At 44.6% G+C, this 16,001-nt stretch overlaps 1 protein-coding gene across 6 annotated transcripts in view; it reads right to left on the bottom strand.

Annotated features, from left to right (window-relative positions):
• LOC140471274 (bromodomain adjacent to zinc finger domain protein 2A-like) overlaps window positions 1-16,001 on the bottom strand; it is a 129,528-nt gene that overhangs the window by 34,107 nt on the left and 79,420 nt on the right. For all 6 annotated transcript variants that reach the window (XM_072567244.1, XM_072567240.1, XM_072567243.1 and 3 more), the window contains 6 exons: window positions 13,939-14,047; window positions 11,279-11,380; window positions 10,549-10,759; window positions 6,224-6,285; window positions 2,667-2,840; window positions 1,393-1,647 (listed from right to left, as the gene is read on the bottom strand). In XM_072567244.1, the coding sequence (XP_072423345.1) occupies window positions 1,393-1,647; window positions 2,667-2,840; window positions 6,224-6,285; window positions 10,549-10,759; window positions 11,279-11,380; window positions 13,939-14,047 (913 nt within the window). The remainder of the gene's footprint in view (window positions 1-1,392; window positions 1,648-2,666; window positions 2,841-6,223; window positions 6,286-10,548; window positions 10,760-11,278; window positions 11,381-13,938; window positions 14,048-16,001) is intronic.

Below are 16,001 nucleotides of genomic sequence, written 5' to 3'. Positions count from 1 at the left end.
GGGTGTGTCACCTCAGACTTGCTCGTTTAGCCACTGTATTTATATGGCTAGTCCAGTTCAATTTCTGGTCAATGGTAGCTCCCAGGATATTGATAGTGAGGGAAAATCAGTAACAGAGTGATGGCTGGATTCTCTCTTGTTTGAGATGGTTATTTCCTAGTACTTGCAGGGTGTGAATTTTACTAGCCACTTATCAGCCAAAGCATGGATATTTTCCAAGTCTTGATGCATTTGAACATGGATTGCTTCAATATCTGAGGAGATGTCAATGGTGCTGAACATTGTGCAATCAACAGTGAACATCCCCACTTAGAGTCATAGAGATGTACAGCACAGAAACAGACCCTTCGGTCCAACCCGTGCATACCAACCCAATCTAGTCCCACTCCATACCAATCAGATATCCCAACCCAATCTAGTCCCACCCGCCAACACCCGGCCCATATCCCTCCAAACCCTTCCTATTCATATACCCATCCAAATGCCTTTTAAATGTTGCAATTGTACCAGCCTCTACCACTTCCTCTGGCAACTCATTCCACACGCGTACCACCCTCTGCATGAAAACATTGCCCCTGAGGTCTCTTTTATATCTTTCCCCTCTCACCCTAAACCTATGCCCTCTAGTTCTGGACTCCCCCATCCCAGGGAAAAGATTTTGTCTCTTTACCCTATACATGCCCCTCATAATTTTGTAAACCTCGAAATTGTCAACCCTCAGCCTCCGACACTCCAGGGAAAACAGCCCCAGCCTGTTCAGCCTCTCCCTATGGCTCAAATCCTCCAACCCTGGAAACATCCTTGAAAATCTTTTCTGAACCCTTTCAAGTTTCACAACATCTTTCCGATAGGAAGGAGACCAGAATTGCATGCAATATTCCAATAGTAGCCTAACCAATGTCCTATACAGCCACAACATGACCTCTTAACTCCTATACGCAAAACTCTGACCAATAAAGGAAAGCATACCAAACACCTCCTTCACTATCCTATCTAGCTGCGACTCCACTTTCAAGGAGCTATAAACCTGCACTCCAAGGTCTCTTTGTTCAGCAACATTCCCCAGGACCTTACCATTAAGTGTATAAGTCCTGCTAAGATTGGCTTTCCCAAACTGTTCTGACCTTATAACAGAGGGTAGGTCATTGATGAAGCAAGTGAAGATGGTTGAACACCTACCTAATGCCCACCACATTAATAAAATTGAACAGAGCTGATATATAATTAACACTGAGCTTTGTGGGTACAGTATGTCCAACCCATTTCCAACTGGAGCAACACTTATTGACCCTAACTCTCATTTCTGTACCCATCAGCCAACCTTCTCTCTGTGCTGCTACATTTGGTTTGGCTGGAGAATTTGGAACACAGTCACTTGTTCAGTCTCCATACCTGGTATTTATGTGGCAGTCCTGGATCGAGCACTGCAATCTGGAGTAATCGAATGAGCAGATCCTGGATATCAGCCATATTGTCTCCAACATTCAGCAGCCCTTCCTGGAGTGTATTCAAGCTTGGCACATCCCTACTGGGGTCGAAGCCGAGCACCTTGCCATAGTTGTGCAAAAACTCAATGACTATGAGACAGTTAGAAAAGGCACGGCCAGAAAGCACCAGGCCTGGAATGGGGACAAACTCCGGCAAAGGCTGGAAGAAAAATGGAGGACTATCTATGAATATGGCAGAATTGCATACCCAGGTAACCACACCATCTCCATTATTATTGCATGGAGTAACAGTAAACCTTCAGAAATATCTAAAGCAAAGTTAAACAACTCCTTCAACATTTGACACCACCACAACTCTAAATTCACTAGCTCCTTATCTACTTTCCTTATCTGAGGGTACTGACTCACTGGGTTAAAGCGTTATGGTTAGGGTTCCCAATCCTGGATTAATTCCTGGAGACACCAGGATGCTACATTTTCATTTCACATCCATCCAGAGTTGGCAATACTTCTGGTATCTCAGCCAAGAAACCACTCTCCAAGAAGCCTCAAAAGTGAGTAGGTCATAGAACTCTCAACAATGAGCATACCACAGTCAAGAGCAATAGCAGAGAAAGCAACATGTTGTCTGCTCATGCAGACATTCTAGTATTGCGTAAATGAGTATTGATCATCGCATCTCTGAGCTTTTCCACTCCTGACCTCAGGAATGTTGAGCTTGCTTGTATCGCCCCAGATCAGCCAGTTCAGTCACTAAATGGTGCAACAGCAAACAGCACCAACCAGAAACGGTGCCAGGTTTGAATCCTGTTTTGTGGCCAGATCACTGGTTTCACCCGAGGTACTAGTGTGGGCACTACAATGATCACTTGGAATAGGTTATGGAACAATCAGTCAGGGTTCCCAGTCCTCAGTCCTGACTGACTCTCAGTTGGCATGGTATGTAGAACAGGATCAGGTTCAGATGACCAATATTGTTGAATGGCCTAGTGACACTTGCTTTCTAAGCTTCCAGACGATGCGCAAACACTTAAATGATGTACTAATTTCATTCACTAAGTCTGACAGTCATAAACACTTTCTGATAATAAAATTGAGGGAAAATAATGAATGCTTGGACTCAAAGGAGTAATCACTGTTTTACATAGCATGTACTATATGAGCGTGACCTTTTCCTTTCGCAGGTGGCTCTAGGTTTGGTGTCAGATAGAGGTTTACCTTGTGATCAGTTAAATACAGGTCTTCGATGGGTTTCTTCATCTCCTGCCCGAGCTGCAACTTCTGCTGTTTCCCTTTCAGTTTCTGCTGCTTCTTCGTTTGCTTGTCCTTCTGATCCTTTCTCAACCTTTGGGCTTTCTGCATCTTCTGCTCTGGTTCAAGTTGAGACTGTCCCTGTTATAAAGGGATGAAAAAACAGCATTAGAGATTCACTACATCTTTTCCTTGACAATTGACTCTTGCTGTTGACTCCAGTTGATTCTTGCTGACACACATGCACACTTGCTGTCTGCTCTTCCTGTGTGACACCAGGCACATGCTAGTGGCCTATTCGACTCTAGAGGCTTAACCCAATCTTGAACCAAGGATTGAACCTTGAACCTTCAGATCTATATGGCTGCTACATGCTGTGCTTACCAACTGAGCCATTAAGGGAGTCAGACTGCAAATTCACTATCATCTGTCGAGAAGCCGGGAATCCCACAGGCATGATCAAATTAAATGGGAAAACCTGCCTGAAGGGCTGAATGGTCTTCCTCTGTTCTTATGCCAGTGTTCTACTCGGCTCTGTAAACATGGAGTCAAGATTAGAATGGTGCTGGAAAAGCACAGCAGGTCAGGCAGCATCCAAGGAGCAGGAAAATCGATATTTCAGGCAAAAGCCCTTCATCAGGAATGAGGCTGGGAGCCTCGGGGGTGGAGAGATAAATGGGAGGGGAGCTGTGGGAATGGTAGCTAAGAGTGCAATAGGTGGTTGGAGGTGGGGGTAAAAGTGATAGGTCAGAGGGGAGGGTGGAGCAGATAGGTGGGAAGGAAGATGGACAGGTCATGGGGGACGGTGCTAAGCTGGAAGGTTGGAACTGGGGTAAGGTGGGGAGAGGGAAAATGAGGAAACTGGTGAAGTCCACATTGATGCCCTGGGGTTGAAGGGTTCCAAGGCGGAAGAGGAAATTTTCCAGAGTTGTCCCAGCAAATACAACAGGATCAGCAAAGTAAAACCAACTGGCAATAAATTGTTACAGGGCCATGATTGTTAACAGTGAGAGAGGACAACTGAAATTTACAAACAATATACAGCACAGAAACTAACTACTCAATCCAACCAATCTTACCAAGACTCTTGGAGGGAGGGGTTGGGCTGGTTATTGCTGGTTAGATACACTCTCTCTGTACTCAGTCATACAAAACATGACAGTACCACACTCAATCACTGGTTTGTGCTGAATTAACAAGCCTCAGCCTGACTGGCCTTAGTATAAGGCACTAAAGCAAGAGAGAAACAGCTAAAGCTGTATCCTGATGCATTAGCCAGTCCATAGATACAGAATAGACCTTTGAGGGAAGTGGTAGAGAACTGGTAGAACCTGTGGACATGTATCCCAGTAAGTCAGGCGTTTCAAGAATGGACAAAAAAAGGGCAAGCCTTATTTAAGCTGGATAGGTTCAAACAGCATCAGCTTATGATTGCATCCACTCTCAGAACCAATGTCAATCAGAATTTGAGTGGGGAACAGACCAAACCAATGTACATTCGTCCTCTTTGCCTAGGATGTCAGAATCAGGGACTTAGTAACACAGGTTAGATGTAAATCCAAGTTTTCTCTGGACTGCCTTAGCCCCGATCCCAGAAAACAACCATATAGTAACGTCAGCATGGCACTTTACCACACAAGCTGCTCTTGCAGCTTCTCGGACAAGCTTGGCCAATTAGTGTTAATTAGAACTGAATTCTGTTTTATTTCCAGCACACTCAGGTCTCTAGGCAACTGGGTTGAAAACCCATAGCAGTACATTTCATGTGGAAGTTGTAGCAGTTGTCAGACTGAGTGGCTTTACTTCCATCAGGTCAGGTTGCACTGAATTGTGCCGGCTGAATTCTTATATTCCCAAAGGTTTTTCATTTCAAACACAAACAAAAATAGAAATTGCTCAAAAATCTCAGCAGATCTGGCAACATCTGTGGAGAGAAATCAGAGTTAACGTTTCGGTTCCAGTGAGCCTTCCTCAGAACTGATGGCAGTGAGGAAAATGTTGCCTTTTATGCTGAAGATAGAGCTAGGGGATGGCGCTAAGGGGTGGAGATAGAGCCCAAAGAGAGAGAAGAACAATTGGACAGACAAAGGAGTGGATAACAATCAGGCTGGGAGGTTTAATAGCCGAAGGGCCTGTACTGCAACTTTCTATGTTCTATGTTCTATTAATGGGGACTATTAGTGGCTGACACTAGGTTGTGTGTAATAGCAGACCATGTGATAACAAGGCATGGTGTGTAGGGGCTGGGGGAAGGACATGGGAAAAGGTGCCTCAACCCCTAAAATTGCCGAACTCGATATTGACCCAGAAGGCTGGAGAGTTCCTAAGTGGAAAATGAGGTGCTGTTCTTCCAGCTTTCACTGAGCTTCACTGGAGCACTGCAGCAAGCCTGAGATAGAGATGTTAGTCAGGGAACAGGGTGGTGTGTTAAAGTGGCAGGCAACCGGAAGCTCAGGGTCTTTTTTGCAGGCAGAAGGTAGGTGTTTTAGACTAGATTACTTACAGTGTGGAAACTGGCCCTTTGGCTCAACAAGTCCACACCGACCCTCCAAAGAGCAACCCACCCAAACCCATTCCCCTACATTTACCCCTTCACCTAACACGACAGGCAATTTACCATGGCCAATTCACCTAACCTGCACATTTTTGGACTGTGGGAAGAAACTGGAGCACCCGGAGGAAACTCCACACAGACAGTTGCCTGAGGCGGGAATTGAACCCAGGACTCTGGCGCTGTGAGGCAGCAGTGCTAACCACTGCGCCACCGTGCCACCCGTATTCTGTGAAGCCGTCACCCAGTCAGCATTTTGTCTCCCCAATTTACAGGAGACCACATTGTGAGCAGCAAAAGCAGTAGACGAGATTGTGAGAAGTGCAGGTAAAGTGCTGTTTCACCTGGAAGGTATGTTTGGGGCCCTTGGATAGTGAGGATGGCAAAGGAAAATGGGCAGGTTTACACCTTTGGCAGTTGCAGAAGGTCCCGGGGTGGGGGGTTGGTGAAGGAGGAGTGGACCAGGGTGGCCCAGAGAGAACAGTCCTTACAGAAGGCTGACAAGAGAGAGGTGGGGAATATATGTGTCTGGTGGTGACATCTCACTGGCAGGAATGATGGCGAATGATCCTCTGGATGTGGATGCTGGTGGGATGGTAGATAAGGACAAGGGCTATCACTGTTGTAGGAGGGAAGAGAAGGAGTGAGAGCTAAAGTGCAGGAGATGGGTTGGACACGGCTGAGGGCCCTGTCAACAACAGTGTTGGAGAAGCCTCGGTTCAGGAAGAAGGTGGACATTTCGGAGGCTCCCTTGTCAAAATTGGCCTCGTCAGGACAGATGCGATGGAGATGGAGGAACTGGGAGAATGGAATAGAGTCTTCACAGGAAGCAGGGTGTGAGGCTGTACAGTCACGGTAACTGTGGGAGTTAGTGGTGGATATTGGTGGCCAGCCTATCCCCAAAAATAGAAACAGAGATGTCGAGGAAGGGAAGGGAGGAGTTAGGGATGGAATTTCAATTTTAATTTCAAACCTTTTGCTTCAATTTATTCAGCAAGGCCTTCAGCTTCTGCTTCTCTTTTTCATTCAGAATAGCTGGAAAAAAAAATCAAAAAAAGAGAATTGCATTAATCAGCTTTCAAGTATACTGCATCCAATCTAACTGGAAAATGAAGGGACTGGGAGAGTTGGGGGCTGGCATGGAATGGGTATTATATGTTCAGCTACCCGTTTATAGACTCTTAGAATTCCTACAGTGCAGAAAGAGGCTACTCAGCCCATCAAGTCTAAACAGACTCTCCGAAGAGCATCGCACCCAGATCCAGACCCCCACTACACTATACTTGTAACCCTGCATTTCCCATGGCTGATCCACCTAGCCAACACATCTTTGAACTGTGGGAAGAAACCAGAGTGCACAGGAAGAATGTGCAAACTCCACACAGACAGCCGCCCAAGGCTGGAATCGAACCTGGGTCCCCTGGTGCTGTGAGGCAGCAGTGCTAACCACTGAGCCACTGCGCTGCCATTCATCCACCTGCATGAATCCGATAGCAGGTGGCTGATCTGTTGTAGGCCCTTACTGTGCAGAATCTCTGATTCATGTGACAAATGCCACTTTTTGATATGTGAGGGGTGGGGGGAGGCGTAAGAGAGGTAGCTCTAGTTAAACTGTTACGGGTCGGCACCTCTCGCTGACTGAGAGGACTGGGCATACAACCTCCACTTTGGCTTCTAACAATGCCGTCCCGTGACCAGCCTTTAAAATGTGAGTGTGCGTGAGCTCCAGCCAATGACACCTCTCTCTGGGCAAGCATGGGACCTGAATTGCCCGGCTCAGATAATAAGCAATCAGGAAGCATTCGAATGCAATAAAATGTGGGTAATCTTTCAGCAAAGTCAAGCCAGAATTTATAATAGCCTTAATTATAAATAATCTGTTTCTTGGGCTTCCTTGTGAAACATGGAGCAAACTGTGGAAGGATCCATTACCAAGAATTCCCAAGGGAGGCTTTCAACACTCAATACAGTGTCAACCCTCAATACAGTTTCAACCTTATCCTGGTACATGCAAAAACCTTGCAGAATCAGTCCTGTTATCATATTTTAAAGTGCCCGCTTACTGGATGTTTATTGGTTTGCCTGCAAGATGACACATCACGTCAGAACATTGAGCACTATTGATGGGAATATTGTTATATCAGCTTCCTTACACGGTCAGCCGTGTATTTGGAGTGTGGAAAGTGACACCTGGCCTGTCTCGATAGGAGACACGGTATCTGGGCCATACTGTACATCTGGCAAAAACAACAGACACAATTGATCAGAATCTTTTCCGACGTTAAGACCGAAAAAACATGCTTCTATTCACACAAAAAAAATTGCCTCACATTTAAGCTTTAAGTAAACATAAGTAGTTCTTAAATTAAAGGAACAGTTACAAATCTTATCAGTTGGACACCCAGTCAGGTCCTCATCTTTGCATCGGTTCCAAGGTTGAGCCATGTGGAAGGTGACGTCTCAGTGAACAGCTTTCCTCCTCCCTCTCCCCTCCCCTGCATTCTCTACTGAAATCAATGGGCCGCAAAGATCACTGTGAACTAAGGCTGGGCAGCAAAGCATCCAGTTACAGTCCCATCCAGGCTTACTACTGGTGCGAAATGGCAGCTCTGGTTAAGAAACCAGCAAAAATATTCTTTTCAAAAAAACGAGGCGAACGGCAGATTTCAACTGCATATTTGCTGACAGTTTGAGCTAACATTTAAATTACAAACAGAGGTAAGCCACTTAAGCCCTTCAAGCATGCTTTGCCTTCATGGCTGATCCAATTCCTCCACATTCCACCTACCCCCCCCCCCCCCGGCCATTAATTTTTGCCCCCATGCTTAGCAAGAGTCTATCCACTTCTGTCTTACAAGATATTCAGAATTCTGTTTCCACCACCTTTTGAGGGAGAGAAGTTCAAATACTCACAACCCTTTGTGATGAAATATTTCTCCTTATCAATGTCTTAAATGGGTTAAACCCCCCCCCCCCCGACTATTTTTAAAGAGTGACCTTTCAGAACCTCGAGGCATCCCACAGCACTTTACAACAAGGTTTCTTTTTGAAGTGTCGTTACTGCTGTAACATTTAAAATGTGGCAGACATCCAAAAAGAAAATCTTCCAGAAACAGCAATGCGATAATGCTCTAGTGGTGTGAATTGAGGGATAAATATTGGGCAGGACACTGGGGAGAATTCCCCTGCTCTTCAACAAATAATTATACCAAATCTTCTTACATCCACCTAAGAGGATAGATAGCATCTTGATTTATCATCTGATCTGAAAGGTGGCAACTCAAACAGTGCAACACTGCCTCAGCACTGCACTGGGAGTATCAGCTTGGATTTTGTGTTCAACTCTCTGGAGTGGAATTTGAACCCACAACCTTCAGCCTCAAAGGTGAGAGCAACCATTGATTTGCCAGTCACTTAATCAGGGAACAAGCTGAGCAAATACAAACAGCCAACCCAGGCCTGTTGAAGTGTCAGCAATGGCTTCATTGATAAAGCTCTTGCCTGAGTCACCAGGTTCTGGTTTCAAGTACCAATCCACCCATAAAAACCCAGGCTGAAATGCCAGTGCAGTCTTGCACTGTCGCAGGTGGAGGCATCTGAATGATACATTGAACTGAGGCCCCAGCTGCCTACTCAGATCCCAAGACACTATTTCAAAGAAGAACGAAGGGGAATTGTTCCTAGTGTTCTGGCCAATATTTTTCCCTCAACAAACATCACTGAAAACAAATTATTGCACTGCTGTTTGTGGGAGTTTGCTGTCACATAGTCACTGTTGTAATGCAGGCAATCAGTTGAAAATATCCCATTGCTTGTGAAGTGCTTTGTAAAATGCTGTATAAGCATGAGTCATTTTTTTAATGTTTGTTTGTTTTATTGACAAGCACATCCCCAAGGACAACTCAAAGATCCTGAGGAGGTTTGACAGGATGGATGTGGAGAGGATGATTCCTCTTATGTTAGAATCTAGAACTTGAGGATACTGTTTAAAAATCAGGGATTGCGCACTTCAAGCAGAGACGAGGTGAAATCTTTCTGATTTTGTTTTGTTTCTCTCAAAGAGTAGAGTCTTTGGAAACCTCTCCCTGAAAGGCGGTGGGAGGCAAGTCTGATTTCCTTTTGAGGGAGAGGTGTCGGCATTCTTGGTCAGCAAGGGGGTGAAAGGTCATCAGGAATGTGAATTTAGGGTTACAGTTGGCTCAGCAATGATCTTATTAAATGTTGGTACAGGCTCGAGGAGCTGAACGGCCTACTCCTGCTCCTTGTTCAAACGTTCATAATTGGCAGGGAAGGACATTTAGCGATACTCTTGAATGGGGACTGGCTTGTGGTCCAGATACACACATTCTTTCAATCATTCAATTAATGATCTGATGTAGTATTGAACCAGGAAGCTTCAAGTCTTTGACCTATCCTGAGGATGGCAGCAACTCGGCCTGAGTTGGGGCTGGGAAAGAAAATCAGTCGGGGCCCTGGGGCTGGGAAAGAAAATCAGTCGGGGCCCTGGTACCCGATTGATGTTCGGTGCTTACCTATACCGATCGTTGCTATGCACGTGAAAGAACAGAGGCTGGTATCCCACCACCAAGTCATCCTTTGTTTACACATGCTCAGTACATGGGCTCTGACCTGCCAGCTCAGAGCCAGTCCCTAGAATGAGGAGACTCTCTGACACTCCTGTTTCTATCTGGCAGTCAATGAGCTCCAATCACTACAGCACATGTATCGAAGTTGGGCAATAAAGGAGTCGAGCTGTGATTCACTGTCTATACTGAAATATGAAGAATGGCTGGAGAGTCAATCGCAGCTTGAGAAGTGTACCCCGAAACGAGTCAAGCATCTTCAACAGAGAGAAAATTAAAAGGAGGGAATGGAAAGAAAAACTTGTGAGGGGGCTGGGAAGGAACAGAATCACAAAAGTGCAAAACATGCATTTTATATGGATTAATATACATGTCAAGATAAGGTCTACAGAAAGGATTGTATTGCATTTAACAGATACATTGCTACACCTGGGAGGACAAGGGCAGCGGATATATGGGAAGATCACCACCTGCACATTCCCCTCTGAGCCACGCACCACCCAGACTTGGTAATCTATTGCTGTTCCTTCACTGTCGCTGGGTTAAAATCCCAGAACTCCTCCTCAAACAACACTGCGGGTGTATCTGCACCAAATGGACAGCAGGCAGCTCAGCACCACACCTCCTCACAGGCAATAAATACTGGCTCAGCCAGTGATGCCCCACATCCCTGTACAAAGTAATAAAGAAAAGGAATGAAATCAAGTTGTATCACCTTGAGATTCGATTCTTTTCATGAGTTTGAACTCTGTCTTGTTGAGCAACGTCACAGTCTTGACCTTCGGTGGCCTTCCTTTGCCTCGCTTGACCTTTGGTGGTTTCTGGGCTCGTTGCTTGTTCGGATTCGGTGGCCGTCCCCGTCTGCCCATCATGGCTTTAATCCGTAAAGGGATTTCTTCCACAGTAAGCCTGCACCACTGCTCACCCTAAATATATCAGACAAAAAAAAACATCACTGCTTTAGATGGACACACGAAGGGACAAAACAGAGACTTTTGTCTGTGTGAGAAGCCCCATATAAATGCAACTCGTTAAATTGTTCCTTAAGATGTTTTCAGTAGTGGGAGATGCAGTACCAATGGGCTGGATAGGAGGTGCTAGGGTATGGGAACATGCCAACTATTCCTTGCATGTTCTGTTCCTAGTCTTGACTATTGTCAGGAAAAAACAAATGCCAAGTGAAAGGTAAATGATTCAACAGGAGAGGGAGAACCAAGAGGTGAGTGAAGCACCTCGAAGTCTCCCAAGCAAAAGTAAAGACACATTCGCTGAATCATGGGTTGAGATGGCATTTTCACTCATAACACATTAGATGACGTAGCGATTTCCTCTTTCTTCAAGAACCCTTGCTTATCTCAAATTTTGATTCAAATTGGAAGCAAGACACTAAGTGAAGCCAAATGTGATAAACAAATTTCTATTCAGGAACAGAAGCCTGTACAAACCTCAGAGGAGTCCCGTGCTTCAAAGAAATCTCCCACATTCATCCTGGGACTGAAGCTGAAATGTTCCCGATTGACTTCAGTCACTGCATTTCGAACCAGGTACTGGAAAAAGAACAGAACTCATCTGTTTCCAACTGACAGTTCATTAACTCTATCCAAAAATGAAGGGTAACTAGATAAATCTGAGAGGGTTAACTTTTTTTTTTGAAACAGCCTTTTGCTGCTGCTCAATAACCATGCTGTTAGAATTTTCTTGGGAAAGAAAGCACAACATCCCTACAATCCGTACAGTGTCTAAACCCTCTGGAGCTTTAAAAGATCTTGTCGCATCATGATTTAAAGCAAGAAAGTCTGGTGATCTCACTGGGGAAGGCTGTCACCTCTGGAAAGAAATAGAAACATTTTTCCATCACTAACAGGGTTTTATCACTCTCGATTAAAGCACATGATGGAGAAAAGCAGTCGCACAACATTGAACTTGTTAAAAGGACACCGTTAACTGTTAGCCACTGAATGAGAAAGCCTCTTGGGAAAGTTAGAAGCACCATTACTCCTCACTCCTCCCCACTCCTCCTCCTCCCCCCCCCCCCCCCCCCCAACACCAACCCCCCACCCTCCTGCACCCCCCTCCCCAACCCTACGATGCTCACAGTGTTCACTAGAGGCCATAAGGAGCAGCGAATACATTGAAGATGAAAAGTCTGCAGTAGTTAGGCAATCCCACCTTCCAAGCCGAGGGAGCATAACATGGCCATGGTGAAAATATAAGGAGGTCCAATCCAGCTATTTTTGAGGACTTTGGAACAATCAAGCTCAGAGATCGGTCTCAGTCTGACTGCTAAAAATGTGGAGAACGAAAAATAAGGTTGGGAACTAATTATTTGGGAAGCTTCTTATGAGAGCAGAATGATGTTCTCTGGAATGAAACTGCCTTTCAAAAAAAAAGCAACCCTCCTTGTTTGGGTCTGGTTACATGTGTGGTGATTGCTGTGTACTGCCTTCTCCAAATGGGCAGCATTCCTATTCTAACCTACAGAGTGGGTTTTGGCAGGGATAACGTAGCTGCATGATCCTCTCCTTACCCAGCAGACACAAACTTTCCGGCAGGAGCAACTGGATAATGATCAGGAGCATGAATCTGAGCTGATCTCCCTCTCTCACCCAAAGGCACTGAAACCAATTGGAGCATCAAGATCCAATCAAAACACCTCTGACTGTTCGAAATTCCAGCAGAAACAGAGCTAGCCTGTCCAAACTTTCCCCATGGGATAGAACTAGTCATTAGTCTTGTAAACTTCTCTGAAAAGCTTTCAATGCATTTACATCCTTGCTTAAATAAATAAGGCGACCAAAACTATGCACAGTATTCCATATGCATTCTCAACAGTGTCCTGTATAACAGCAGCATGATTTCCTTTTGTTTCAATTCCCTTTGTGATTTAATGACAGAGGTCTGTTACCTTTCCTAATTACTTGCTGTACCTGCAGACTAAGCTGTGATTCATGCACTGGGAAATCCAGATCCTTCTGTAACTCCGAGTTCTGCAACCTCTCACTATTTCGATGATACAGTTCTTTTTTATTCTCCCTGTTAAACTGGACAACTTCATATTTTCCTACATTATACTCCATTTGTGTAATTTTTGCACAATCACTTCAACGACACATATCCTTCTGCAATGTCCTTATGTCCTCTTCACCACTTACCTACCAACCTTCCTATCTTTGTGACATCTGCAAATTTGGCAACCATACCTTCCAGCCCTTCATCCAAGTCATGTATATAAATTGTCAACAGTTGATGTCTCAGTTCTGATCCCTGTGGCATACCACATCTTGCCAACCTGAAAAAGACCCATTTATGTCTACTTTCTGCATCAAGTTAACCAACTAATCGTTAATCCATGTCAATATGCCGTTCCCACACTACAAGTTTTATTTCTGCAACGACCTTTGATGTGGCACTTTATCAAATCTCTAAAGGAAATCTAAATACAATACATCCACTGGTTTCCCTTTATTCATAGCACATGTTACCCTTCTTAAAGGACTCCAATAGGTTGGGTCAAACATGCTTCCCCTTTCACAAAATCACAAACTCTGCCTGATTACCTTGAACTGGTCTAAGTGGCCTTTGGAACATTCAATTCTAAGTCTATATGCAGTCCACTGACATGACTGACAGCAAGACTGGAAGAATTTCAAACTGGTAGAAAACAACTCTTCCAATACCTCACTGTGTAGCTCTGAGCCAAAAATGTGAAGCTAACTGATTTAAAATCAACCACTGTTTCTGTTTCTGGTCACCAAACAGCAAGTCTGGCCTGTCAGCAGTCATCAGATGAGAAGTAAATTTGGGCTCAACCCAACGTAACATCCTTCCCAGTTCCAAACGAGGTTCAAACAGGTGCCACGGCACTCACTGTCTCAGCTCACAGGTGAACAATAGCACCGGGAAAGGGGTGAAGAATGGCACTGGGAAATGGTGAAAAGAGGGTGCCAACAGCAAGCCCACTTTCCAATCAGAAGTTAATGTCTTCCGGAGGGGAGAGATGTTATCCAGACAAAAATAAAAACCTTTATTACAGTATACCTCAAACTTATTATACACTGGAAAGCTACTCACATTGTGTAGTTGTCATTTTTTTTCTGGTAATTACCTTAATAACTTCAGGGAACTGACGTAACCTCTTTCCACAGGGGGCGTAATATGTGGTTTCCCCATGCAGGCGGGTCCCAACAGTCCTGAGTCTGATCTCACGCCTCCATCTGACAAACACAATAACTTTATTATTTGGGAAGCAAAAACCAAATGCAAATTTATTTTTAAAAAAGGCATCTATTTTTCTTTCCTCCTCTTTCAGTTAATGGTATGACTCTGAATCTTGAACTGAGGGGGGCTGGACAGACAGTTGAGATGTTGAGTAAATTCTCTCGCGAGGTGATCTGATTGAAATATTGAAGTTTCGGAATGGGCTTGACCGGAGAATCACTGAAAGGTTGGTTTCTCTTGGCTGCGGAATCTGGAATAAGGGGCCAGAGTCTCAGGATAAGGGGACCATTATTTAGGACTGAGAGGAAGAGAAATTTCTTCACTCAAAGGGTTGTGAATTTTTGGAATTTTCTACTCTGGAGAATAATAAATGCTCCATTATCAGATATATTTAAGGATGAGATAAGACAGGTTTTTGATCTTGTTGGGAATCAAGAAACACAGGGAATAGGTGGGGGAAGTGGAATTGAGACTGAAAATCAGCAATGATTTTATTCAACGTTGAATGGTAGAGCAGGCCATATGGTTTGCTCTTGCTCCTCTATTTTACAGACTCAGACAGCTCAGGTAGGCCATTCGACCCATCATGTCTGTGTTGGCAGGTATTTTCCCTCCGTTTCTATTGGGAAATGCCTGGCCTTCACTCACAACCTCTTCAAGGCAGAGATTTGAAAAAGGCACACCAGCACCAACCTCCAGGAGCAACCATTTACACTGCAATAGCACCCCATCTGTGCAGAAAGAGCACTCTGAGCATTTCATAGAGCAGGGGGGAAAAAAAGCTGTACATTGGACAGAGCCAGGTTAATTGAAGGGATATGCTTTTCAGGAGGCATTTGAAAATAAGAAAGGGAGGTGACAGGGCATGTTGTTCTCAATGATGAGGAGATAGTGCTTCAAAGAACAATCAGTAAAGTAAAATGTGAGCAGGAAACTGGGGGAACAGTGGGTACACTTTGAAAAATTCATTTACGGGATGTGGACATCACTGACAAAGCCAGCATTTGTTGCCCATCCCTTAAGGTGGTAGTGAGATGTCAGGGAGGGTGTTCCAGTGAAGGAATGGTGATATAGTTACAGGCCAAATGGTGTGGGGTTTGTGGGAACAAATGGATGGAGTAGATTACTGAGGCAGGTTGGGGTAAGGTCACGGGATAACTGCATGCACAAGTTGAGCGAGCATCTTAAAGTCAAAAGACCCTAGATTAGAGAGTCAGTGTAAATTAGCAAAGGCAGGAATTAGGGACTCTAGCAGTTTGTGCAGAGGGTTACAGGCTACAAAATTCTTATAGTTTACAGAAGAGAAAATTGTTGAAACAATTCAGCTTATGCAGGACTTAATGTGATTCAGGTGGTATGAGAATGCCTTAGGGCTGGAGAATGAGAGATGGGAGAACAGTGTTAATGACAGGATACAAGGCATGGGAAAGGCACAGGAGTTTTGATGTAGTGATGATAGGGCAAAGGTAGGTTCGTGATGTTATCGAGCATGAGATTGAAGGACAAGAGAGGATTGAGGGAGATAAAGAACTACATGGATAAGATGAATTTAATAAAGGCTGAGGTATTTCGTAGGGAGGCAGACACTGAATATTGTAGTGATAATAACGTGGGGGATAATGACAGAAGTTAGAGTGAGATATATCAGAGAGTTCTTTTTCTGAGGTGATAGTTGAAGGATTTTGGAAAATGCAGAGGTGTATTTAATATAAAAGACATGAGGAAATGATTGGAGTGTACAGTGTTGGTGATAGACATCCTAAATGGCTCAAGGATACATGCTGATGGAATCAGTGTGCTGTAGCTGTCCAGTGGGGACAGCGAGATTCAGGGATGAGGAAAACAAGCGTCAGATGAAGTGAGGAACGATGAGCTTAGGTCAATCTAAAATTGTTGAGAAGAAGGAGTTATTCAGTGTGAAGATGCTGCCTGAACTGCTGTGCTCTTCCA

The sequence above is a fragment of the Chiloscyllium punctatum genome, chromosome X (assembly GCF_047496795.1).
Source record: "Chiloscyllium punctatum isolate Juve2018m chromosome X, sChiPun1.3, whole genome shotgun sequence".
NCBI lineage: Eukaryota > Metazoa > Chordata > Chondrichthyes > Orectolobiformes > Hemiscylliidae > Chiloscyllium > Chiloscyllium punctatum.
The sequence above is the reverse complement of the archived record's forward strand: the minus strand, read 5'-3'. Positions and strand labels throughout refer to the sequence as shown.